This window comes from Schistocerca gregaria, chromosome 2, assembly GCF_023897955.1.
Source record: "Schistocerca gregaria isolate iqSchGreg1 chromosome 2, iqSchGreg1.2, whole genome shotgun sequence".
NCBI lineage: Eukaryota > Metazoa > Arthropoda > Insecta > Orthoptera > Acrididae > Schistocerca > Schistocerca gregaria.
Genome location: NC_064921.1, coordinates 265518889 through 265546184, shown reverse-complemented (window position 1 = coordinate 265546184; position 27296 = coordinate 265518889). Strand labels below are relative to the sequence as shown.

Below are 27296 nucleotides of genomic sequence, written 5' to 3'. Positions count from 1 at the left end.
CATTTCAACCAGTTGTTGGCTAGTGCTCCCTCTGAAATTCTCAACCTCTGGCTCTTTCAATTTATCTAGGCCACATTTCCTTAATTTCCTTTCTTTCTGCAGGTTCTTCAGTTTTAATCTGCAGTTCACAACCAACAAAATTATGGCCGGAGTCTGCATCTGCCCCTGGAAATATTTTGCAGTTTAAAATCTGGGTTCAAAATCCGTCTTACCATTATGTTGTCAGTTGTAAACATCCCTGTGTTTTCCAGTCTATTCTACTTACGACCTTCTTTCATGGTTTTTAAACAAAGTATTAGTAGTGATAAAATTGTGCTTGTGGGAAATTGTACCAAATGGCTTCCCCTTTTATTCCTTTTGCCCAGTCCATGTTTTTTTTTCTGGCTTGAAGTCTTCCGGAATGCATTATCTGCATTGTTCTCTCAACTCCCACCACCCTTCCTCATATTTGGTGACTTCAGTGTCCATAACCCCTCTGTATGACCACAGTCCATGGTAAAGCTGCCAAAACCTTGTAAGCAGAGCTCAATCTTTGCCTTTTGAATGCTGATTACTTCTGTTTTTACCCATTTTAGTATGGCATATGGATCATACTTGGCCATTGATCTTTCCATGTGCAGCCCAGGTCTTCTCCCCTCCATCCATTGGAGAATCTGTGATGACCTATGTGACAATGGTCATTTTGAAATTGTCTTGATCCTCTCTCGGTGTCACTCACCCGGACGTCCACCCAGATGGGCTCTCTGCAAAGCTGGCTGGGACAGTTTCACCACTGCTGTTGGTCTTCGCACTGTGCTGTATGGAGGGATTGATGTGGGTGTCCAGAGCATAATTGCATTTATTCGATTGGCAGCTGACTCAGTGATCATCTCTTCCTTGGGACCCCCCACCACGACACCCTCCTCCCTCCCCTGTCAGAAGACAGTACCTTGGTGGACCCCTGAGATCACTGTGGCTGTTAGAGATCACAGGCAGTGTCTCCAATGCCATAAGTAACACCTGTAGATGGTGCACCTCATTGCTTTTAAACAGCCTCACGGCTAGGTCCACAACCTCATAAAATGTCAGAAACAAGAATGCCAGGAGCAATATGTTGCTACCATTGGGACACAAAACCCTCCTTTGTGAAGATTCAATGCCTCTATGGATACCAGTACCCCTAGAGTAAACTGGTAACTCTGTAAATGGTAAAGTCTACAATGGCTCAGATGCTATTGCCAAAAATTTTACTCTTCATTAAGCTCAAGCCTCTGCATCTGAGAATTATCAGCCTGCATTTTGTGTCCTCAAACAGTGGGTAGAGTGACTTCATTTAGCATTCACTACACATCCCCTGCAATCAAATAATGCTCCATTCAGTGAGTTGGAATTCTTCAGTGCCCTAGCTCATTGCCCTAACATGACTCCAGAGCCAGACCGAATCCACAGCCAGATGCTTTCTTATCAATAGGTTGCCAACATCACTTCCTTGCCATTTTCAACCTTATCTGGAGCAAAGTCAAGAAAGTGCATCATCCCCATATTGAAACTTTGTAATTGCCCCCATGGGATGGACAGCTATCACCCAATTAGTCTCACATATGTTCTCTACAAGCTCTCAGATGTATGGTGCGCCGACGTCTGTGTTGGTACCTTGAGTCATTGGATCTTTCTGGCTCCATCCCAATGTGGTTTTCGTCAAGGCCATTCTACTGCTGAAAATTTGCATGGAGTCTGTTCAGTCAGATTTTGCATGGTGTCAACATTTATTGCTGTCTTCTTCAGCTTGTAAAGGTCTTATGGCACCACATAGTGTCACCACATACTTACAATGCTTGTTACCCTTGAAGAGCAGTATCTCCAGGGCCACTCACAAATTTTACCTGGCACGTCTTGTCCCACCATACTTTCTGGATTCACGTTAGTGCTTCCCACTGTACCTTCCACATACAAGAGACTGGTGTCCACAGGGCTCTGTATTAAGTGTGTCCTTTTTTCTAGTATCAGTGGTATAGCTGCAGCTGTGGGGTGTGTCACCATTCCTGAATGCTAATGCCTTGCACTACTATTGTTGCTCAGCTGTGGATATTGCTGAAAAATGACTGTGTGGTGCCGTATGAAAGGCACAGTCATAGCCTCTCACACATGGCTTCCAGTTTTCTGCCACCAAGACATATGTCATGCACTTCTGTCACTGTTGTACTGCCCATCCCCAACCAGAACTCTACCTCAGTGACTAAGTGCGCAATGTAGTAGAGTCTGATCACATTTTGGGATTGGTCTTCAATGCCTGGTTGATGTGGCTTTCCCATCTTCAACAACTTAAGCAAACATGCGCGTCACATCTTAATACTCATCTCTGTCTCAGTAACAGTAGCTGGGGTGCTGACCACTATACATTTTTGTGGCCCTACAAAGCACTGATCGACATGTTCTTCAGTTGAGGGTGCTGGACCCGATACACCATTACCATTGTGGGCCTGACTTGAGACAGATGCCTTTCAGATGAGCCCAGTGCACAACCCACTCTTGGAGGCTGGGGTCCCTCTTCTATAGATCATGTGTCAATAACTTCTACTGAGCTATGTGATACACATTTGCTGCTCCCCTGAGCACCCAAACTATTGTTTCCTGAGGCAAAGGGCTCAAAGGGCTGTAGTCACACTCACAGTTTGCATACAGAGTGTATGCTCTGAACTCCTTCTTTCCCCACCGTCACTGTCAGGGAGAAGTCATGTGTACCCCCATGTTGTACACCCCATCCTTGGATCCACCTCACCCTATCATTTGGACCAAAAGGTTCAATAGACCCTACGATTTTTGTCCACATGTTCCTGGGTATCCTTGACATTTATGGGCTCAGAAGTGTTATACACTGATGGCTCCACAGTCAGCGTTTGAACTGGTTTTGCCTATACACATGCACGATGAAGTGAACTATGCTCTCTGCTGAATGGATGCATTATATTCACTGCACAATTGATCATTGCTCGAGTGCTCAGCCACCATTGTTCTTGCACTGGTGAGTCGTTCTGAATTGTCTGTGACTCCATGAGTAGTTTTCATGCTGTCGATCACCCCGTGGTTGTGATTGTGTGACCTCCACCAACTTGGACAGTCAATTGACATTGTAGGGACCCTGGTCACATTGGGACCCCAGGGAATCAACATGGTGACCTGTTGGCCAAGTTGGCTGTGAGCAATCTGACGTTGGAGATGAGGGACCAGAACTGGACCTTTGGTCGACTCCACACTGACATTTGTTGGAGGCTTGGAAGGCAGAGTGATGTGCTCTGGTTTCTCCAAATAAGGTGTGAACCTAAAAGGAGACGATGACCATATGGCAGTCACCCTTCATGCTTCTCACAGGGAATCAGCTGTTCGCTGCTTGTGACAAAGTGGATTAACTATACACTTTGAAATTTTGAAGGTAGCATGGATGAAATACAAGGAGTGAAAGCTAAGACACATACAGAAACCAGACTGCAGTTATGTGAGTCGAAGGACATGAAAGAGAAGCCGTAGTTGAGAAGGGAGTGAGGCAGCATTATAGCCTATCCTTGATGTTATTCAGTCTGTACATTCAGCAAGCTGGTAAGGACACTAAGGAGAAATTGTGAAATACAATTTAAGTTCAATGAGAAGCAATTAAACTGAAGTTTGTTGACAACATTGTGATTCTGCCAGATATGGCTAAAGACTTGGAAAAACAGTAGAGTGAAATGGATAGTGTCTTGAAGAGAGTTTATAAAATGAACATCAATGAAAGTAAAACAATGATAATGAAATACAGTGGAAGTAAAAGACAATTTCCGTTCTTTCCGAACTGACTATGCGAATGTAGACGAGATGTGGCTCAAATTCAAAGATATAGTAGCAACAGCAATTGAGATATTCATACCTCATAAATTGGTAAGAGATGGAACGGATCCCCCGTGGTACACAAAAAGGTCCGAACGCTGTTGCAGAGGCAACAGAAAAAGCATGTGAAGTTCAGAACAACACGAAATCCCGAAGATGGGCTAAAATTTAGACGCGCGAAATTTGGCACGTACTTTGATGCGAGATGCCTTTAATAGCTTCCACAACGAAACATTGTCTCGAAATTTGGTAGAAAATGCAAAGAAATTCTGGTCGTATGTAAAGTACACAAGCGGCAAGACGCAGTCAATAACTTCGCTGCGCAGTGCCGATGGTACTGTTATCGACGACTGTGCCGCTAAAGCGGAGTTATTGAACCCAGTTTTCCGAAATTCCTTCACCAGGGAAGACGAATGGAATATTCCAGAATTTGAAACACGAACATCTGCTAGCATGAGTCTCTTAGAAGTAGATACCTTAGGGGTTGCGAAGCAACTCAAATCGCTTGACACGGGCAAGTCTTCAGGTCCAGATTGTATACCGATTAGGTTCCTTTCAGATTACGCTGATACTATAGCTCCCTACTTAGCACTCATATACAACCGCTCGCTCACCGATAGATCTGTACCTACAGATTGGAAAATTGCGCAGGTCGCACAAGTGTTCAAGAAGGGTAGCAGGAGTAATCCATTTAACTACAGACCTATATCACTGACGTCGGTTTGCATTAGGGTTTTGGAGCATATACTGTATTCAAACATTATGAATCACCTCGAAGGGAACGATCTATTGACACGTAATCAGCGTGGCTTCTTGTGCAACGCAGCTAGCTCTTTATTCGCACGAAGTAATGGCCGCTATCGACAGAGGATCTCAAGTTGATTCCGTATTTCTAGATTTCCGGAAAGCTTTTGACACCGTTCCTCACAAGCGACTTCTAATCAAGCTGCGGAGCTATGGGATATCGTCTCAGTTGTGCGACTGGATTTGTGATTTCCTGTCAGGAAGGTCGCAGTTCGTAGTAATAGACGGCAAATCATCGAGTAAATCATATCAGGTGTTCCCCAGGGAAGCGTCCTGGGACCTCTGCTGTTCCTGATCTATATAAATGACCTGGGTGACAATCTGAGCAGTACTCTTAGATTGTTCGCAGATGATGCTGTAATTTACCATCTAGTAAGGTCATCCGAAGACCAGTATCAGCTGCAAAGCGATTTAGAAAAGATTGCTGTATGGTGTGTCAGGTGGCAGTTGACGCTAAATAACAAAAAGTGTGAGATGATCCACATGAGTTCCAAAAGAAATCCGTTGGAATTCGATTACACGATAAATAGTACGATTCTCAAGGCTGTCAATTCAACTAAGTACCTGGGTGTTAAAATTACGAACAACTTCAGTTGGAAGGACCACATAAATAATATTGTTGGGAAGGCGAGCCAAAGGTTGCGTTTCATTGGCAGGACTCTTAGAAGATGCAACAAGTCCACTAAAGAGACAGCTTACACTACACTCATTCGTCCTCTGTTAGAATATTGCTGCGCGGTGTGGGATCCTTACCAGGTGGGATTGACGGAGGACATCGAAAGGGTGCAAAAAAGGGCAGCTCGTTTTGTATTATCACGTTATAGGGGAGAGAGTGTGGCAGATATTATACACGAGTTGGGATGGAAGTCATTACAGCATAGACGTTTTTCGTCGCGGCGAGACCTTTTTACGAAATTTCAGTCACCAACTTTCTCTTCCGAATGCGAAAATATTTTGTTGAGCCCAACCTACATATGTAGGAATGATCATCAAAATAAAATAAGAGAAATCAGAACTCGAACAGAAAGGTTTAGGTGTTCGTTTTTCCCGCTCGCTGTTCGGGAGTGGAATAGTAGAGAGATAGTATGATTGTGGTTCGATGAACCCTCTGCCAAGCACTTAAATGTGAATTGCAGAGTAGTCATGTAGATGTAGATGAAGTCAATAAGATGATGCTGAAGGAATTAAATTGGAAAGTGAGAAATTAAAACTAATAGTAGATGAGTTTTACTATTTGGGAAAAGAAAAGTTGCTACTTACCAGATAGCGGAGATGCTGAGTCACAATTAGCCACAACAAAAAGACTGTCACATATATAGCTTTTGGCCAGTAAATCCCTCGTCAAAATTGGACGACAAAAACACACATGCACTCACACAGATGCAACTCACACATGTGTCACTGCAGAGTGAGGCCATACTGTGAGCAGCAGCACCAGTGCATAATGGGATTGGTGACTGGGTGGGGGTAAGGAGGAGGCCCGGGTGGGGAGGGGGAGGGATAATAGGGTAGTGGTGGCGGACAGTGACGTGTTGTTGGGGAGTGCACACGGACGAGATGGAAAGAGAGTAGGGGCATCAATGAGCAGTCGGGAGGTTAGGAGGGGGGGGGGGGGGCAGTGGAGAGTTGGGGAAGGGGGAGGATAGTGGAAAATGAGAGGGGGCTGGACGAGAGAGGACAATGGCAAAGGTTGATGCCAAAAGGGTTATGGGAATGTAAGATATATTGCAGTGAAAGTTCCCATCTGTACAGTTCAGAAAAGCTGGTGTTGGTGGGAAGGATCTGTATGGCACAGGCTGTGAAGCAATCACTGAAATGAAGGATGTCATGTTTGGCAGCGTGCTCAGCAACAGGGTGGTCCACTTGTTTCTTGGCCACAGTTTGTCGGTGGCCTTTCATGCAGACAGACAGCTTGCTGGTTGTTATGTCCACATAGATTGCTGCACAGTGGTTGCAGCTTAGCTTGTAGATCACAGGACTGGTTTCACAGGTAGCCCTGCCTTTGATAGGATAGGTGATGTTTGTGACTGGACTGGAGTTGGTGGTGGTGGTGGTGGTGGTGGTGGTAGGAGGATGTATAGGACAGATATTGCATCTAGGTCTATTACAGTGGTAAGAATCATGAGGTTTGGGTTTGGAAGCAGGGGCTGTGCAGGGATGGACAAGTATATTGTGTAGGTTCGGTAGACAGCGGAATACCACTGTGGGAGGGGTGAGGATTATAGTGGGCAGGACACTTCTCATTTCAGGGCATGATGAGAGGTAGTTGAAACCCTGGCGGAGAATGTAATTCAGTTGCTCCAGTCTTGGATGGTACTGAGTTACTAGGGGAATGCTTCTCTGTTTCTGGACAGTGGGACTTTGTGAGGTGGTGGGAGACTGGAAAGATAAGGCACGGGAGATTTGTTATTGTACAGGGTTGGGAGGATATTTACGGTTTGTGAAGGCTTCAGAGAAGACCCTCTGTGTATTTAAAGAGGGACCGCTCTTCACTGCAGATGCGATGACCAAAGGTGACTAGGCTGTATGGTAGGGACTTGTTGGTATGGAACGGGTGGCACCTGTCAGAGTGAAGGTATTGCTGGTGGTTAGTATGTTTGATGTGGACAGAGGTACTGATGTAGCCATCTTTGAAGTGGAGATAAACATCTAGGAAGGTGGCTTGTGGGATTGAGCAGGACCAGTTGGAGCAAATGGGGGAGAAGTTGAGGTTCTGGAGGAATGTCGGTAGGGTGTCCTCACCCCTGATCCAAATCACAAAGTTGTCATCAATGAAATCTGAACCAGGTGAGGGGTGTAGGATTCTGGGTGTTTAGGAAGGATTCCTCTAGATGGACCCTGAATGATTTAGCATAGGATGGTGCCATGTGGGTAGCCATAGCTGTACCCTGTGTATGTTCTCCTCTTTTTAGAAATGCTTTTCTTGCTATAACCAGTCTGTGGTCTGCTAATAGTAAGAAAAGCATTTCTAAAATGAGAAATTTGTTAAGATGGAATATAAATCTGTTAGGAAGTCTTTTCTCAAGGAACTTATCCAGAGTGCAGACTTAGCTGGTAGTGAAATGTGTGCTATATGCTGTTTAGGCAAGAAGAGTGGAAGGGAAGGGATAGCTCGATTATGCGCGCGCACACACACACACACACACACACACACACACACACACACACACACACACACACACACACACACACGCACACAAGGGGGGGGGGAAGGTGTAGGGGGGGGGGGTGTTAAAATTGTGGAGGGAGACCAAGGCTTGAATACAGCAAGCTCATTAGAATGGATGTAGATCGTGGTAGTTACACAGAGAAGGGACTTGCACAGGATAGACTAGCCCCCCAGCTGCATCAGACTAGTCTTTGGACTGAAGAAAAAACAAAAAACTACTGAAAATTTGATATCAGTTTCCCCATAATGTGACATTTCATCCAAAGTTTCGGACTCTACATTTTATGGAAAGATATGTATACATAATAGTTCTCTCTTTTGGTCACAGAGATGCAAAACTTGTGCTGAATTGCAGACAGTGATAGTTGCCTACTACCTTCTCATAACTACTTCTATATAGTGTGTAGTTCTCTTTTCTGATTGTTTGTTTTTCTTTTGATTTAGATGTTTCTTTCATGTGCTCAATCTTATTTCAGAAATGGATAAGACTCGCCATGAAACAATACTGTCAAAAGCTGCAGAGTTGGTCACACCAGCCCAAATATCAGTTCTGAAATTAGCTCTTGCACTACATACGTATTCTCCAAAAGTGGAAATGTATACTCAGATGGCCATGGAAAGAGGACTGCTTTCTACCGACTGTTCAATAGCAGCTGATGTTGCTGGGAATCTAGTCTGTAATCTTAAGGATCTGGAGAGAGCCATCAGTGATAATAAGGTATGTTCCTTTATTTTATTTTTGTAAATACACCACCTCCACTCAGCTCCAGAAATAGTGGTCTCAAACTTGATAACAAATTTACATCAAGTATGTTCTGAAGAGCAGTACATCTACTAAGCTGATGAAAAGTGCTAAAGGTTGATATATTTAAATAACTAGGTGATGTGCTGAAACTGATCTGAGATAAAAAGAAATTATTGAAATGATGAAGTTAGCTTAAAAATGCGCTATGCACATCTGCAGCAAGATTAATTTTCCAGTCGATGCAATATGAAGACATAACCAGAAAGTGATCTGACCTGCTTGTATTGCATAAGACACAGTGCGCTAGCATGAGTGTCAGGAAGGTGAGCCATACTCGGTTCGAATTCGAGCAGCAGATCGACAACCAAGAGCTGGTGCAACAGCCAGCCTGAGTGCAGTTTAGGTCGTTTCCCACATACTAGGCAAATGCTGGCTGATACTCAAATTCTGTCTCAGATAATATGACAGGCCAGTGCAGATAGTTAAAATATGACAAAACACACAAAGTTCACATGATCCACAAACAGATTGCACATGATTTCCATCCTTTATGCAGCCTTGGTGGTTATGGCATCAGGAAGGGCATCTGATCTCAGTTAAATAATAAGTAAAATTTGCCAAATCCTGAAAGTGGCCCATAATAGACAGGATAAATGCTAGGGGAGAGAATAGTTTGGTCTGATCTTAAGCCTTCCACAGAGGAAAAAAAATCTGAACCATGTAAGATGACACTGGATCCAATAAGAATTTGGAAGAAATGAGATAGAGAACACAGATATTCACATCATGGTTACTTTGAAAGAATACTTGATTATATTGAAAGAAAACAAGCTGCCATCTCCTGCAAAACACAACTGTTACTCTCTGTTTTGGTTTCTTATTGTGTTGAAGGCAGTTTAATAATAATAATAATAATAATAATAATAATAATAATAAAATATGATTATTTGGTACAGACAATCTCTCAGTATTTAATAAAAACAGCAACAACTGTCCTATTCTTAAATTACAGTAAATTTTCTTTCTGCTGTGGATGAAACTGTTACATTTCCACTGTTTTGATGTTTTGTTGCCAAAGGTGAGAGCTTTGTTTTTGCTCTTATTCTTTAAAATTGTAGATCATTTTAATATGTGTACTTTTCATGAGTGTTAAATATCTATGAATCTCCAGCTTAAATTTTAGTTTCTGTTTCTGATTTTGTTTTGGTTTTTACTATATGTGAAAATGTTAAATATTGTGTACTATTGAAACAATTTTTAATTTGTAGGCTACATGTTATTAGTTTAATCCCCTGAAGGGTAATGCATTTGTACTTTGGTGTAGGGGATCTGAAATTACACATGTAGCTCTAAGCCCATACAATCTGGCATGCCATTACAGTAGAACCACTGTGAGAGGTGTTGGATCGCATATATACATAAAGGAAGGGATTTTGTGTATAGTTAGAAATGACATTTCATTAGGTGAAGAAAAAAATCAGCTAGTGAGATAAGAAAGCCACAAGTGTTCCAAAGACTAAATATCTATGTATTTACTATTTTCTGAGTGATGACAGAGATACATTCATAGCAAAACTAATCCAAGTATTGAACATGGTTACCAATCCTAAGGACAAAATTCTCATTTTTTGTGATCTGAACATAAACACATTGAACCCATATGGTTTTTGCAACACGTTTTTGAACATTATGTGCAGCTATACCATTGATTAACACAGCCACAAGGGTAACCAAGCATTCAGAATCAATCAATGGCCATATACTAACTGACGTGTCGAAAGAAAATTGTGGTGGTGTTGTAGGTAACCTAGGCCTCGTGAGCAAAAAAGGAATGAATTTTCAATGATCAATGAAACGTAGACATAAGTGTTTATGGAGACTAGCAGAGATAGAAACTTTCAAAGTTTCTTTTGAAATTTAAATTCAGGTTCAAAGAAGTGTTCCCAAAACTACCATGAGCATCTAAAACGCAAAGCAAAAGTAACTGGATGACAAAAGGGATAAGGAAATCCTCTGTAACACATGAACACCTTAGCAGCGTAAAAAACAACCAGAGTGACCCTGCATTTCAAAAATACTTCCAAACATATAAAAACATATATAGAAAAGTTTTTGTAACAGCATAAAGGTGATAAAATTATAGAAAAGACAGGAAACAACATTAAAAACAGTCTGAAATGTCACCAAACAGGAGACAAATGGAAAAAAGACAACAGGTAAGCATGCAATTACACACAATGGTACCACAATTCAGGATCCCAAAAAATTGCAAACTTTGCAAATCAGTATTTGAGCAGCAACACAAATTTGACAAAATGCAGCCTTTACAAACACTGGACTATGTTCCAAACACAATGGTACTGCGACCCACCACTCCAGAAGAAATAAGCTATGTTGTTTGGAACCTAACCAAAACCTCGGCAGGTATCGACAAGGTGCTGTGGTACTGTCCATACAGTCTTTCAGAGAGCATGAAGGCCCTTTAGTACACATCATAAATTAATCATTCACCACAGGTTGCTCTTCCCAGAGGCACTAAAACATGCGAAGGTTCTGCACCTACATAAGAATGGAGACACTGAAAATATAGAAAATTATAGAGCCATCTCTTTACTGTCATCATTTTCAAAAGTAATGGAAGCCATAATGGAAAATTAGACTTGTGGGTACCTAACAATGTACAGTCTTCAGTGTAAAGAACAGGTGGGTTCGGGTCTGGTAAAAGCTCACAGTCAGCTATAGCTCATTTTACAAACATTGTTTTGTAAGCACTAGATAAAGGAGATCATATAACAGGCATCCTCCTTGACTTCAGAAAAGCCTTTGATACAGTAGACTGCACAATTCTGTTAAATAAACTGGAAGCAAATAAATGGTTTTGTGCATACCTAAAGAAACTGAGTGCAATGGTTAGAGATCTCTCAGACTAATTTCAGTCATACCATAAACATCTTTCTGACCCAGAATACATTAATACTGATGTCTCCCAAGGAAGTGTGCTTGGCCCATTACTCTTCCTGATATATATCCGTGATTTTCCCAGAGTGTCAAATACAGGGAAACAATATTGTTTGCTGATGACAGTAATATTCTAATTAGTGAAATATTACCAAGTGTACTAAAGGACGTAGCTGTATGTATGCAGACGGGTAGGGAACAAATTAACTTTAAATTTAAAAAAAAGGGGGGGGGGTAGGAAACAAGAGTATTAGTTTCCACATAACCAGAAAACCCAAAAATTACTCTTTAAAGTGAAAATTGAGCTCGTAGAATATGTATCCCAAACAAAATTTCTAGGTGTATATGTCGATGCACAACAAAAATGGACTGAGCAGGTTACTGCCCTTCAGAAAAGAATAGCTTCAGCATTCTTTGCACTTACAATAGTAAATTCTGTGTGTAGCAGCTCACACGCCAGAAAAACATATTTTGCATATGTTCATTCTGTGATGAGTTATGAGATAATGTTCTGGAGAATAAATGAGTGTCACAGACAATCTTTGAGCCACAATAGGGGCTGTATGACTTATGTCAAAAAGTAGCAAGAGAACTCACTGCACTGAGTTGCTTAAATATATGGGAATCTTGACTGCTCTATCTGAGTAAATTTGGTAAACAGTTATCCACATGAAAAGAGACATTGATCAGTACCAAACAAACAGGTCTCTACCTGGACATGGAACCCGATTCAGCCACCACTTACATCTCAATAGAAAAAACAAAACAAAAACCCAAAATAGTTTGCTGTATCATGGAATTAAACTATACAATAAACAAACACAATGAGACCAAAGACAAAAGTGAAATACATGGTTTCAGGAATAACCTAAAAATTATTTGTTACAGAAGTGTTCTTTACCATAAAGGATTACCTAACATGATGTGTAAATTTTGTTGGCAGATATGTTAATGAGTAGTTACTGCTATTAAGATGCATTTTACAATATGTTCAATAGAAGAGTGCAATGAGTAACTCAGTAAGGCAAGAAATGTGTGTGTCTATGTGTGTAACTGTGTATGTTTATGTATCTCTGTGTATGTATTTTATCTATTTGTGTGTTGACAATATCCAAACAGTTCACATTGTCTATGAATTGATAAATAAATAAATAAATAAAAACAAACATTTTTGTTAAACACAGCAAAATGAAAATGTGGTTCAGCCAGAGGTATTTGACTTGGACCACCATTATCCATCTTCTGAGAACAACTCCCTGACAGTAATTTTATACGGTGAATTGGGCACAACTGATTTTAAGAAGTTTCATGAAGTATTGAAAAGATATGCTCTCAGTGGAGAAATTGATTATGTTGTGAGGCACTTTGTGAAAGTGAGTACTACCATTTATTTTTGAGCCAAATTATGAAATTAATTTTGTAGTTTTTAGCAGTTGACCAGTATCTTTCAATGGTTTATAGAGTTGCATATGGAATGTCATTTTTAGCTTTGTAACTTAGGAATTTGTGAAGGTCACCATATAGCGGAGATGTTGAGCTGCACACAGGCAAAACAAAAGGCACAAAATTGTCAGTATTCCATCCTGGATTTTTCATTTGTTTAACTTTTGAACATGTCCTACAACTATGCCATGCAATGTTGTTGATGTGTGTTGGTATTTAGGAGAAAATGACTTTAAATAACCATGTGGTTATCCTGACAAAAGAATTTCTGTTTCCCTAAATCATGTAAGTGAGGGGATTTGGATGATTCAGTTAAGACTAAAGTTGATTGATTTCCTTAATAGTTATCCACATGTGCATGTGCTTGTATCTGTTTACTTCAGTGACAAGAGGATGGTAAATTATAATCATGCATTTTTCAGATATTTGCCAGGCACTTGTTGTTGTCATCTTTAGTCCAAAGACTGGTCTGATGCAGCTCTTCATGGTACTCTACCCCTTGCAGGCCTCTTCATATCCAAGTAACTGCTGCAACCTACATCCTTCTGAATCTGCTTAGAGTATTCATTTCTTGGTCTTCTCCTGTGATTTTTACTCCCCACACTTCCCTCCAGTACTAAATTGGTGATCGCTTGATGCCTCAGAATGTGTCCTACCAACCGATCCCCTTCTTCTGGTTGGGTTGTACCACGAAGTTCTCTACTTCCCAATTCTATTCAGTACCTCCTCATTAGTTATGTGATCTACCCATTTAATCTTCAGCATTCTTCTGTAGCACCACATTTGAAAAGCTTCTATTCTCTTCTTGTCTAAACTGTATATCATCCATGTTTCACTTCCATACACAGCTACATTCCATACAAATACTTTCAGAAAGGACTTCCGGACACTTAAATCTATACTCAATGTTAACAAATTTTACTGCTTCAGAAATGCTTTTCTTGCCATTGCCAGTCTACATTTTATATCCTTATAGTTATTTTGCTGTACAAATAGTAAAACTCTTCTACTACTTTCTCATTTCCTAATCTAATTCCCTGAGCCACACCTGATTTGACTACATTCCATTATTCTCGTTTTCCTTTTATTGATGTTTATCTTTTATTCTCCTTTAAAGATACTGTGCATTCTGTTCAACTGCTCTTCCAAAACGTTTGCTGTCTCTGACAGAATTCAATGTCATCGTCAAATCTCAAAGTTTTTATTTCTTCTCCCTGTACTTTAATTCCTGCTTCAAATTTTTCTTTTGTATCTTTTACTGCTTACTCAGTATACCGATTGAATAACATTGGGGACAGGCTACAGCCCTGGTCTCACTACCTTCTCAACCACTGCTTCCCTTTCGTGCTCGACGACTCCTATAACTGCCTTCTGGTTTCTGTACAAACTGTAAATAGTCTTTCGCTCCCTGTATTTTACTCCTGCCACTTTTAGATTTTGAGAGGATTCCAATCAACATTGTCAAAAGCTTCCTCCAAGTCTACAAATGTAGGTTTGCCTTTTCTGAATGTATCTTCTATGAGAGAAGTCATAGGGTCAGTATTGCCTCGTGCGTTCCTACATTTCTCCGGAATCCACAAGGTCGGCTTCTACCAGTTTTTCCATTCTTCTGTAAAGGCTTCATGTTAGTATTTGCAACTATGACTTATTAAACAGATAGTTCGGTAATTTACACCCCTGTCTGCACCTGCTTTGTTTGGAATTTGAATTATTATATTCTTTTGAAGTCTGATGATATTTCACCAGTTTCATACATCTTGCTGACCAGACGGAAGAATTTTGTTATGGTTGGCTCTCCCAAGGCTATCAGTAGCTCTAACAGGAAGTTATCTACTCTCGGGGCCTTGTTTTGACTAAAGTCTTTCAGTGATTTGCCAAATTCTTCATGCGCTATCATATCTTCCTTCTCATCTTCATCTACATCCTCTTCTAATTCCATAATTTTGCCCCCAAGTACATCTCCCTTGTATAGACCCTCAACATACTCTTTCTGCCTTTATGCTTTCCCTTTTTTGCCTAGGGTTGTTTTTTGTCTGAATTCTTGTTATTCATACAGCTGCTACTCTTTTCTCCAAAGATCTCTAATTTTTCTGTAAGCAACATCTACCTTACCCATAGTGATACATGCTTCTGTATATTTAAATTTGTCCTCTAGCTATTCCTGCTTAGCCGTTTTGCACTTGCTGTCAATTTTGGTTTTAGACATTTGTATACCCTTTTGCCTGCTTCACTTATTAAATTCTTATATTTTCTCCTTTCATCGATCGAATTAAATATCCCTTTTGTTACCCAAGAATTTCTACTAGCCCTCATCGTTTTACCTACTTGATCCTCCGCTGGCTTCACTGTTTCATCTCTCAATGCTACCCATTCTTCTTCTACTGTATTCCTTTCTCCTGTTCTCGTCAATCATTTGCTAATGTTCCCTCTTAAACACTCTACAACCTCTGGTTTTTTCAGTTTATCCAGATCCCATCTCCTTAAATTACTGCCTTTCTGCAGTTAATTCAGTTTCAATCTGCAATAAATTGTGACCAGAGTCCATATCTGCCCCTGGAAATGTCATACAATTTAAAACCTGGTTCTGAAATCTCTGTGTTACCACTATGTAATCAATCTGAAACCTTTAAGTGTTTCCAGGTCTCTTCCTCGTATACTGCCTTCTTCCATGATTCTTAAACCAAATAAAATGAAGTGTTATCGGTTTCCCCAAATGTGTCCAGATATTCAGTTGCCTCTACTGATTTCTTGTGATTTATTCAAAGCTGCAATACAAATCAAAACTGAGATGCGATGTTGGTTGGTTATGCTCCCTTTGTTTCAGCTGTAACAGCCACTCTAATAATACAGGCTTTCCCTCTCACATATGTAACAGGAATTGTATAAAATACAAAAGTTAATTTTTATCATTAATTGCCCTGCTGATACTAGAAATTGTTTAAGAAGAGACTGTGTGTTAACCTTGCTTTTCATTTGCACTGGGTGTGATATTTACTTATTTGCAAATGAAAATCATTGTCTTAAATGTTGTACTATTTTTATTATTTGTTTACTATAGTTTTTGACTTTTCAGACAAAGTTTAAATATGTCTGATTGTCAGACTTCACCTTAGGTCTGAGCTGTATATTGTGACCTCTAAAAACCAATGGATACAGTTTTGGACAGAACAAAAATATTTAATTCGGTTTACTAAAAGTCCTAGTTAATCTAGATCAGTGGTTCTTAGCCTCCCCCTCCACTCACTTCCCACTCCCCCTCCACTCACTTCCCACTCCCCCTCCACTCACTTCCCACTCCCCCTCCACTCACTTCCCACTCCCCCTCCACTCACTTCCCACTCCCCCTCCACTCACTTCCCACTCCCCCTCCACTCACTTCCCACTCCCCCTCCACTCACTTACCACTCCCCCTCCACTCACTTACCACTCCCCTCTCCATTCACCCCCCCCCCCCTCTACCCCTATGCGGAGTGCATTTTCATCAGGTGAGGAAGTTCCATGAAGGTTTTTCAGTAGATAGCAGGAATGTTGAAATCTGAGGGCACATAATCCTGCACAGTGTTTTTTGTCAGTCTAGGAGAATGCAATCGAACTCTGTCGTGGAGCAGCAACAGTTGATGCAGTCTTTCTGATTGTTCTTGGGCTGTGCCTGCAAGATGTTTCAGCTGTTGACAATAAATGCCAGCGGAGTTGATTACACCTCGGGGGAAGCAATGTGTAGTACACGACACTGTCACTGTTCCATCAGGTGCATAACATTGTCTTTAGTGGACGTGCACAGTTTTTCGTGTGGGGAGTTGTCGCTTTGTTAGGGCTCGGGCGTTCCTTTCTTTTCCTTATGTTAGCATAAAGGCACCATTTCTCATCACCATAATGATACAGGATAGGAATGGTCAGTGTTGTTCATAAGCTGTTTATGGTGGGCAAGCAGAGATGCATGTATACCCATCTGCTGTTTTTTTGTGACTATGGCTTAGAGCTTGCAGTACCCACACACTCAATTTTTGAACCTTCCCCGTTGTGTGCAAATATTGCACTATGGTAAAATGATCACGCTTCATAACATTTGCCAGTTATGTAGTACACTGACATGGATCATTGTGGATTATTGGTTCCTGAAAGTGGAGCATCACTAATGTCAAAACAGTCCTCCTTAAATCAGAAAACCATGTTCTTGCTGTGCTCTGTCCAGTGGCATTATCCCCATACAGGGTGCAAATGTTTCAGGCTGCTTCTGCTGTTGTCACCACTCCATCTAACGCAAACAGCAGAATATCTTGGAAATTTTCTGATTTCTGCACTTGGCACTCCATTTTCCAGTCTCCACAGATCCACTCATTATCTCCAGATGACAAAATGACAATAAGTAAATAGTGAACTACAAATAATAATGACAATCAGTAAATAAACCCATAGCAATTGGAATATCAGCATGCAAAACAAAAACACTACAAACTCGTGCACCAACCTGATAGTATAGTTGTGGATTAACCACAGGATTTGTCCTACATAAAACATTTAATGGAAGGACCTCCAGAGATGAATCCTTACCTGCCTCTGGACCTTGGTCAAGGTATTAAATTTGTCATTGAACACCATAGGCCGGTAAAACAAGGTATTGTTATTAGAATGTCTGGATTTTGTGAAAAATCAAGTTCTATAGTTACATATGCTTAATACCATTATCCAACACTGTAGACATTTTATTAAGCACTGAGGATTCAGTGGTTAGGCACAAAAGTAGCTGGAAGGGGCTTGTGGTCCCTGAATGGAACTTTAAGACGCCAAATATAATGGCAAATAACTTTCTTAAGTGAAAAGACAGATCTCCCGGATGTAAGCAGTATGGTTTTATGATCAGTCTAATGTGGCATGTGATAGAACTGTACAAAGGTCAAATGCTGATGTATGTGTTGAGAGAAAGAGGGCGACAGGACGTGAAGCGTCTGAGAGCAAACAGAACGTTGGTAAGAGAAAATCTGTGATTATTCATTAAGGCACAGCTGAAAATATTTTTTTGTCAGCTTGATTTTTGAGAAGCTGTGTCTGCTTGCCAGGTGGGGAAGCATCTCATCCAGTAGTAGTAGTAGTAGTAGTAGTAGTAGTAGTAGTAGTAGTTTCTTTTTTTAAGTGTTCAGCATATCCTGTTCTATAGTAAAGATGAAATAAACTTAACTATAAATAGGAACTAATGAATATACTGTTAGTTTCCAAAATCGTTGCCCTCAGTGCTTGCATATGCAGTTTTGGAACACACAGTATCAGATTTATCGAAAGTTGAAAGGCACACAGGTGTTATTTAAGAATAAAAGCGAATTGATAATTGCGAATTCAATAAAATAATGAACTAGATGGTGTTTTGATTTCGTATTTAGGTTGTAGAGGATGCAACAAGAAATTGTGATGATAATCACAATGTGGAATAAAGATCAGCATTAGAGTTGGTAGATGTTAGAGAAAGTATACCATAACAGTAATGATATTTATGACAGGAATTTGTTGTGAAATTAAGTCCCAATATGACAGAATCTCTCTAATTTTACATTTGTGATCTCCTAGGGGGGTATACGTAGGGGAGAGCAATATCTTTGATACCTCACCCAGAAACACCTCTCTTGCAGTGTCTGCCACTTGAGTTTGCTAAACATCTCTGTAACGCTATCTTGCTTACCAAATAACCCTGCGACGAAACGCACTGCTCTTTTTTTGGATCTTCTCTATCTCCTCTGTTAACCTGACCTGCTACGGATCCCACACTGATGAGCAATACTCAAGTATAGATCGAACGAGTGTTTTGTAAGCCACCTCATTTGTTGATGGACTACATTGTCTAAGGACTCTCCCAATGAATCTTAACCGTGGCACCCTTCTTACCAACAATTAATTTTATATGATCATTCCACTTCAAATCGTTCTGCACTCATACTCCCAGATATTTTACAGAAGTAACTGCTACCAGTGTATGTTCCGCTATCATATAATCATACAATAAAGGATCCTTCTCTCTATGTATTTTCAATAAATTACATTTGTCTATGTTAAAGGTTAGTTGCCACTCGCTGCACCAAGTGTCTATCTGCTGCAGATCTTCCTGCATTTCGCTGCAATTTTCTAATGCTGCAACTTCTCTGTATACTACAGCATCATCTGCGACAAGCCGCATGGAACTACCGACACTATCTACTAGGTCATTCATATTCATTGTGAAAAACAATGGTTCCATAACACTCCCCTGTGGCATGCCAGAGGTTACTTTAACGTGTGTAGACGTCTCTCCATTTAGAACAACATGCTGTGTTCTGTTTGCTAAAAACTCTTCAATCCAGCCACACAGCTGGTCTGATATTCCGTAGGCTCTTACTTTGTTTATAAGGCGACAGTGCGGAACTGTATCAAACGCCTTCCGGAAGTCAAGGAAAATGGCATCTACCTGGGAGCCTGTATCTAATATTTTCTGGGTCTCATGAACAAATAAAGCGAGTTGGGTCTCACACGATTGCTGTTTCCGGAATCCATGTTGGTTCCCACAGAGTAGATTCTGGGTTTCCAGAAATGACATGATACGCAAGCAAAAAACATGTTCTAAAATTCTAAAACAGATCTATGTCAGAGATATAGGTCTACAGTTTTGCGCATTTGCTCGATGACCCTTCTTGAAGACTGGGACTACCTGTGCTCCTTTCCAATCATTTGGAACCTTCCGCTCCTCTAGAGACTTGAGATACATGGCTTTTAGAAGGGCCGCAAGTTCCTTCGCGTACGCTGTGTAGAATCGAATTTGTATCCCGTCAGGTCCAGTGGACTTTCCTCTGCTAAGTGATTTCAATTGCTTTTCTATTCCTTGGACACTTATTTCGATGTCAGCCATTTTTTCGTTCGTGTGAGGATATAGAGAAGGAACTACAGTGCGGTCTTCTTCTGTGCAACAGCTTTGGAAAAAGGTGTTCAGTATTTCAGCTTTAAGCGTGTCATCCTCTGTTTCAGTGCCATTATCATCCCAGAGTGTCTGGATATGCTGTTTCGATCCACTTACTGATTTAACGTAAGACCAGAACTTCCAAGGATTTTCTGTCAGGTCGGCACATAGAATTTTACTTTCGAATTCACTGAACGCTTCACGCATAGCCCTCCTTACGCTAACTTTGACATTGTTTCTCTTCTGTTTGTCTGAGAGGTTTTGGCTGCATTTAAACTTGTAGTGAAGCTCTTTGCTTTCACAGTAGTTTCCTAACTTTGTTGTTGAACCACGGTGGGTTTTTCCCATCCCTCACAATTTTACTCGCAACGTACCTGTCTAAAATACATTTTACAATTGCCTTGAACTTTTTCCATAAACACTCAACATTGTCAGTGTTGGAACAGAAAATTTTCTTTTGATCTGTTAGGTAGTCAGAATTCTGCCTTCTATTACTCTTGCTAAACAGATAAACTTTCCTCCCTTTTTTTATATTCCTATTTACTTTCATATTCAGTGATGCTACAATGGCCTTATGATCACTGATTCCCTGTTCTGCACTTACAGAGTCGAAAAGTTTGGGTCTGTTTGTTATCAGTAGGTCCAAGATGATATCTCCACAAGTTGGTTCTTTTTTTAATTGCTCGAGGTAATTTTCGGGTAGTGCACTCAGTATAATGTCACTCTGTTCTGTCTCTACCATCTGTCTTAAACATCTGAGTGTCCCAGTCTGTATCTGGTAAATTGAAGTCTCCACCTAAGACTATAACATGCTGAGAAAATTTATGTGAAATATATTCCAGATTTTCTCTCAGTTGTTCTGCCACTAATGCTGCCGAGTCGGGAGGTCGGTAAAAGGCGCCAATTATTAACCTAGCTCGGTTGTTGAGTGTAACCTCAACCCATAATAATTCACAGGAACTATCCACTTCTACTTCACTACAGGATAAACTACTACTAACAGCGACAAACACGCCACCATCGGTTGCATGCAATCTATCCTTTCTAAACACCGTCTGTGCCTTTGTAAACATTTCGGCAGAATTTATCTCTGGCTTCAGCCAGCTTTCTGTGCCTATTCGATTTCAGCTTCGGTGCTTTCTATCAGCGCTTGAAGTTCTGGTACTTCAGCAATGCAGCTTCGAAAGTTTACAATTACAATACCGATTGCTGCTTGGTCCCCGCATGTCCTGACTTTTCCCCGCATCCTTTGAGGCTGTTATCCTTTCTGTACTTTCCCGAGGCCATCTAACCTAAAAAAAACGCCCAGTCCACACCACACAGCCCCTGCTACCTGTGTAGTTGCTTGCTGCGTGTAGTGGACTCCTGACCTATCCAGCAGAACCCGAAACCCCACAACACTATGGTGCAGGTCGAGGAATATGTCGCCCACAATGTCGCAGAACTGTCTCAGCCTCTGATTCAGACCCTCCACTCGGCTCTGTACCAGAGGTCCGCAGTCAGTCCTGTCAACGATGCTGCAGATGGTGAGCTGTGCTTTCATGCCATTATTGAAGCTGGCAGTCTTCACTAAATCAGATAGCTGCCGGAAGCCAGAGAGGATTTCCTCCGATCCATAGTGACTCACATCATTGGTGCCGACATGAGCGACCACCTGCAGATGGGTGCACCCTGTACCCTTCATGGCATCCGGAAGGACCCTTTCCACATCTGGAATGACTCCCCCCGGTATGCACACAGAGTACACATTGGTTTTCTTCCCCTCTCTTGCTGCCATATCCCTAAGGGTCCCCATTGCGTGCCTGATGTTGGAACTCCCAACTACCAGTGAGCCCACCCTCTGAGACCACCTGGATCTTGCAGACTGAGGGGAAACCTCTGGAACAGGACAAGCAGCCATGTTCGGCCGAAGATCAGTATCAGCCAGAGACAGAGCCTGAAATCGGTTCGTCAGACAAACTGGAGAGGCCTTCCGTTCAGCCCTTCGGAATGTCTTTTTCCCCCTGCCACACCTCAAGACGACCTCCCACTCTACCATGGTTGAGAGGTCAGCCTCAATGTAGGCAGTATCCCAGGCAGCCACAGCCTTAGTCCGATTGGGGGATGCGTGGGACAAGCTGGCCGTCCCCAACAAACCCCCATCCGGACCCCACAGTGATGCCAATTGGCAACAGCCTCAAGCTGTGTGACCAAAGCCAACACTGCCTGAAGCTGGGAGCGAAGGGATGCCATCTCAGCCCGCATCCAAACACAGCAGTTGCAGAAATTGCTTTGAAAATGATGTTGATGTAAAGACAGAGACTTTAGGCTTGTATAAATGCCATCAAGTGGCACTGATAGAAATATGACGCATGTGATGTGATCAGTCTCTGCTGCAGTCAGTCTCGCACTTTGAAGAGGTGAAGAACATTAGGATATCTGATGCACCTACCACAACAAATCCAGCAGCTGTACATGGTGGTAATGTGGACTCTTAGCTTAATAGCAGTACTAGTTTGTGGCCATGTCTTTTGCTATGAAAATAAAGATAAAATGCTTAATATCCTGTCTTGCCCAAGAAACATTTTATATCAATAAAATATATTACGAATGCATTTGTGGCTGTTGTTAGTTACTATAAAAGATTTTGTATATTCATACTGCTGCATTTCTTTTGCTTTGGTCTACAGTTTAACTCTGAAAGAAGATGCTGTCATCAGACTTGAAGTATTGGTAGAAAATTGCATGATAGGAATATATTTTCAATTGGAGAATTTTTTCCCTTGTTTAATTGGCATGATTTAGTGGCTAATTATATCTTACATTTCAGGATCGACCAGAGAGGAAAGTACGCCTTTCAGGTTATGGTGTAGAATTACAAATAAAGTCAACAGAATACAAGGTTCAGGATGATACAAAAGTGAGAGGAGACTCTAGTGATAGTGGAGAACAAGAAGATGAAGAGGAAGAAATAGAAGGCTTCAACATAAGCAAGCTAAAGTACATAATTCTAATAAAAAGCCCTTTTAATACGTAAAATTTGAGTTATTTTTGTTGGTTCACTACATTTTGTAAGTAACCTAGATGACAGTAGTTATCAATCTTCCATTTTATATCTGATTTGTTCTTTCAGAAATAATTGTGGACTTACAATTTGAATGCTAATTAACATATTTTTGTTCAGAGAAATAATGTTTGCTGTTTATAAGCACATGCCAGTAGTTCTTCTATGCCTGCCCTTTGCAGCTTACTTTGAAGTATATGGCAGAGGATACTTGGCTCAATTCAAAGACCATGCTCTATACTGCTGCAAGCAGCAATAGGTGGCTGCTGTTGTAACTCTTAAATACAAGAGTCCTGTGAGCAGTGCATCTCTGTCAATTACTGCTGTTGAGAGAGCTGCCCGTCTTCTTCATATACACCCGAATGGTCCATTGTGTGGTACATACGTTTGGGACCCACACAATTGGTATGGCATGTTTGTTATGACCAGACACCTACTTCACTAGTGCATTTCAGAAGCAGACTAAACAAGAACACCAATCAGAATGGTTGTTTCACATCAAGTGAGGCTTCGAAGGTTAATTACTACATGAATGTTTAATTTACTGGTTAAATGTTCTATGGCTATATAGGACTAGAAGTTTGGTGCATTTAATCTAATTATCATGAGAAAATTAGTTATATAATATGGATGACTGGTTGATAAAATATACCATGGAAAAATGTACAGTCCACTGAACTAGGACACACAAGGAAAAAAAGTGTTGATGATGGGTTTTTGAGTTTAAAAAGTGTCATGGTGTATGTATGTACTCACATTTTAGTATATGTTCATATTTGGTATAATCTGAAACATCAGTGCAAAGAAGTGTGAATATTAAAAACAGTTGAGTCCTCCTCAATCTTGGATCTCAGTGACCAAAAACTGCTTTGCTAACCTACCCAAATTGTACATTCCAGCTTAAGTTTTGCATGATTTCCTGAAATTGCTAAAGAGAAATGATGGAATAATTCCTTTTAAATGGTAAGGGCAGTTTCCTTCCCCAGTCCAAGCTTATGCCCCATTCTAAAAACCACATATTTGATGGCATATTAAGTGCTAATGCCCTTCTCTTCTGTTCTCTCTCTCTCTCTCTCTCTCTCTCTCTCTCTCTCTCTCTCTCTCTCTCTCCACCCCCACGCCCTTACTTTTTTCCCAACGTTTCACTCTTTCCTCCTTGAGAAAGAAAGTAACAGTTCCAATAATTAAGACTATTTTTTCTACTTTTATATATATATCTATCAGGAGTATTTAGAATTTCGTGTGCTGGAGGAAAGTATTTGCTGGCTATTCTGTCTTGTAATTTTATTGTTTTCTCTAATGTTTTTTACTGTTGATACAAGTACATTATCTGACAGATTAATTGCCTAGAAAAACATTTCAGCTGGTTCATATACCTATAGATTCTGAGGTGAGTGATCAATAAATAGTTTTTATTTGAAGAATTATGAACTTCAGTATAAGTGGAGGCCTGAATACAGATATTTTGCAGCATCTGCACAGTAGTGCTCTTACAGTCCTGCTTGCATTGACATGGTAGTGTGGCTCATTTTCAGCCTTCAGTGCAGTTCACTGAAGTATGCAAATAAGTCATAGGGGATTGTAGTCATTATTATTTTTATTTAATAAATCATTTGATCACTTATGCCCTCTGCTTTCTGACATGTAGGAATCTTTACCCAGACATGAAGGAGAATCTTGAAAAATTCAGGCAACACCTTGTAGAATCGAGCAGTGAGTTAGCTCCACTGAAAGTATGGCAAGTACAGGAGCTTAGTCTACAGGCTGCTGAAAGAATAATGGCTGCACCCCGTGAAGAAGCTCTCAAAGTTCTTACACATACTGCTCAGAATTTCCCTTTACAGGTAAGGGTTTGTGGAAGTGTCTCATAAAAGTGAGTGAAATTACTACATATGTGTTTTATGTGCAGATGTGGTATCATGTACTTGCTGGATAACAATTCTATTTGTTTTTGTTTGGAATCATTATAATAGTGCAAAATATAAGATTTGGTTGAGCTGAAATTTCTCAGCTACCTTTTGACACATTATTTTTGTTTGCAGTAGAATTTTCATATTGACTTATAAGGGAAAATATCACTTTCTCTTTAAAAGAAAATGTTATGCACAGTAGCTATTATTAACATATTGATGACAAATATACTCCACTTTCAGGCACGCTCTCTAGTAAGGACTGTTGTAAGAGATGAATTGAAACAAGAAATCAAAGAAAATCAGGATATTTTTGCCTCTTCTTTAAACCTCCAGCCATCAGACACAGCCCTGTTCTTAAATGGGATGTTCTTTGATCTTGACATTGTTGATGTTATATCACTCTTGGAGGTGGTTAGGCAAGAACTGAGAGTTATGGAAGGTTTGCACAAAATAGGTAAGAAAATATCATGTATCTATACATTTCTTAAATGTATCTGATCATTCATTGCCACACTAATTCATTTTTGTTTCATTCAGAGTAAAAGTTAGTATTTCTGAATGTCTGTGTGTGGATCCTAATCAACTGTAAATTATAAATATTTTAGTGTAAATATATTTATAAGATAGATTATTTTAGAAGTAATGTGAAATTCATCATTTAGTCAGGGCACCCTCAGAGGGGAAAGAGGAGGCTGTGTGACAGGCACGTGATGGCTCCTCTTAGGAAAATTGTGTTGCAGGAGGGAAATGAATTGGATGTGCACCCAATGTGTACATGGGTGAAATTGTCTGTCAGGTCATTCCAGGAGTAGTTGAGGACATAGGTTGCAGTCACCTGCATATTATCAATCATGTCCTTACCAACTGTCTGTTTTTTGTGTTCTGAGACAATTGTCAGTTCTTTCTGGTAATTAATGACATGACAAAGACAGCTAGCATTACTTGTGAGAACTCGCTCAGTACAGTCAATGAATTGCTGCACCATTCTAAGGGATGATAGAGTTCCTTGGATTGGATTGGACTGAAGGGTCTAAACTAGAGGCTTTGCAGGTTCTGTGATGGGATTGGCTGTAGATTCCTCACTTGCAGCACACAATGGAGACTTCTATAGGTCAGATGTGCTCTATGTTCTGAAAATAGTTCATAAAGTGGCAGATTGTGTTAGGAATGCACTTTTTTAAGATTACACAAAATAATGAGACTCCAGTATATAAACCATATACCTCAAGGATTGCACAAAAATTTGGAGATTGAGAATCTCAGAATATTACTTAACTGTCGGAATTTTTGCAGTGAAATCCCAGAGCACACGTCTCTCATGGAAAGCAGTCCCATTCCTCTGCCCCCTCCCCCTCCCCCTCCCCCCCCTCCTCCCAGTGTCATACTAAGATGTGAGAGTGAGTTGAAACCTGAAGCAGAGGGTAGGGAAATTTTCAGCATGTTGAATGTATTAAAGGCAGTCACATGAAAAAAAAAAGACTGATGGGAAAAAATTAAGCAAATTGTTTATTTTTTCAAAAGTAATCACCATAACTTTTATCCGACTGAGAGGTAGGATGGTCATTGTCTTTAAGGCAAAGAGTTTGCAGTTGCCTATGGAACCACGATTGTACACAGGCATGCATCTCTTTGTCCGAGGCAAATCAATGATCACAAAATGTCTTTCTTTCAGTTCTCAAAAAATATGGAAATCTGCATGGGGCAAAAATTGCATAGGGAGAGATCAGGACAGTGTGGAGGATATGTAAGGGGTTCCCAGTGAAACTTCTGCAGCATAGTCCAAACACCCAGGAATGTTAACAGTGGCATCAATCTGTAGCAAAGTAATGCCAATACATATGTTGCTGAGTTTGTATAGACTATGCCACAGAAGTTTCGCATGGAAGCCCTAGCAGACCCTTCATACAGTCACAACCCATCCCCAAGCAATTTCCATGTATTTGGAGCCCTAAAGAAAGACTTTCATTTGCTTCAGATGAAGAGACTCACACCTGGGCACAATCATGTTTCCATACGCAGCTGCAAACATTTTTCCATGAAGGTTCTGATGTTTTGTCTCACAGTGGGATAATTGTATTAACAGTTATGGCAATTACTTTTGAAATAATAGAGAGTTTAGTTACTTTTTCCATCTGTCTTGTTTTCTAGTTACTTTTTCCATCTGTCTTGTTTCCATTTAAGTGCCTGCTATATAATAAAGATAGATTAATCTCTAGGAGGAATTTTTCTAGCCACGAGCAGAAGCATTAGGTCCAAAATTAATCTGACTGTGGACTAATATGGACAAGAGTATAATCATAGACACTGTAAACTGTGATCTGGCTAGATATTTTACAAGTGATAAGAAGATGAATACCCACTCTGGTTCAATGATACCATTCTAAGAATTTTACAAAAATAGAGATGACTACACTCTCACCCCAAGAGACTACTGGGAAAGTGATAAAGAAAAGTCAATAACAGTT

General features: G+C 40.5%; 1 protein-coding gene across 1 annotated transcript in view; it reads left to right on the top strand.

The window, feature by feature from the left end:
- LOC126336843 (UDP-glucose:glycoprotein glucosyltransferase) overlaps nucleotides 1-27296 on the top strand; it is a 129774-nt gene that overhangs the window by 36407 nt on the left and 66071 nt on the right. The window contains exons 3-7 of the mRNA XM_050000926.1: nucleotides 8290-8531; nucleotides 12701-12889; nucleotides 22685-22854; nucleotides 24567-24762; nucleotides 25072-25285. Coding sequence (XP_049856883.1) covers nucleotides 8290-8531; nucleotides 12701-12889; nucleotides 22685-22854; nucleotides 24567-24762; nucleotides 25072-25285 — 1011 coding nt within the window. The remainder of the gene's footprint in view (nucleotides 1-8289; nucleotides 8532-12700; nucleotides 12890-22684; nucleotides 22855-24566; nucleotides 24763-25071; nucleotides 25286-27296) is intronic.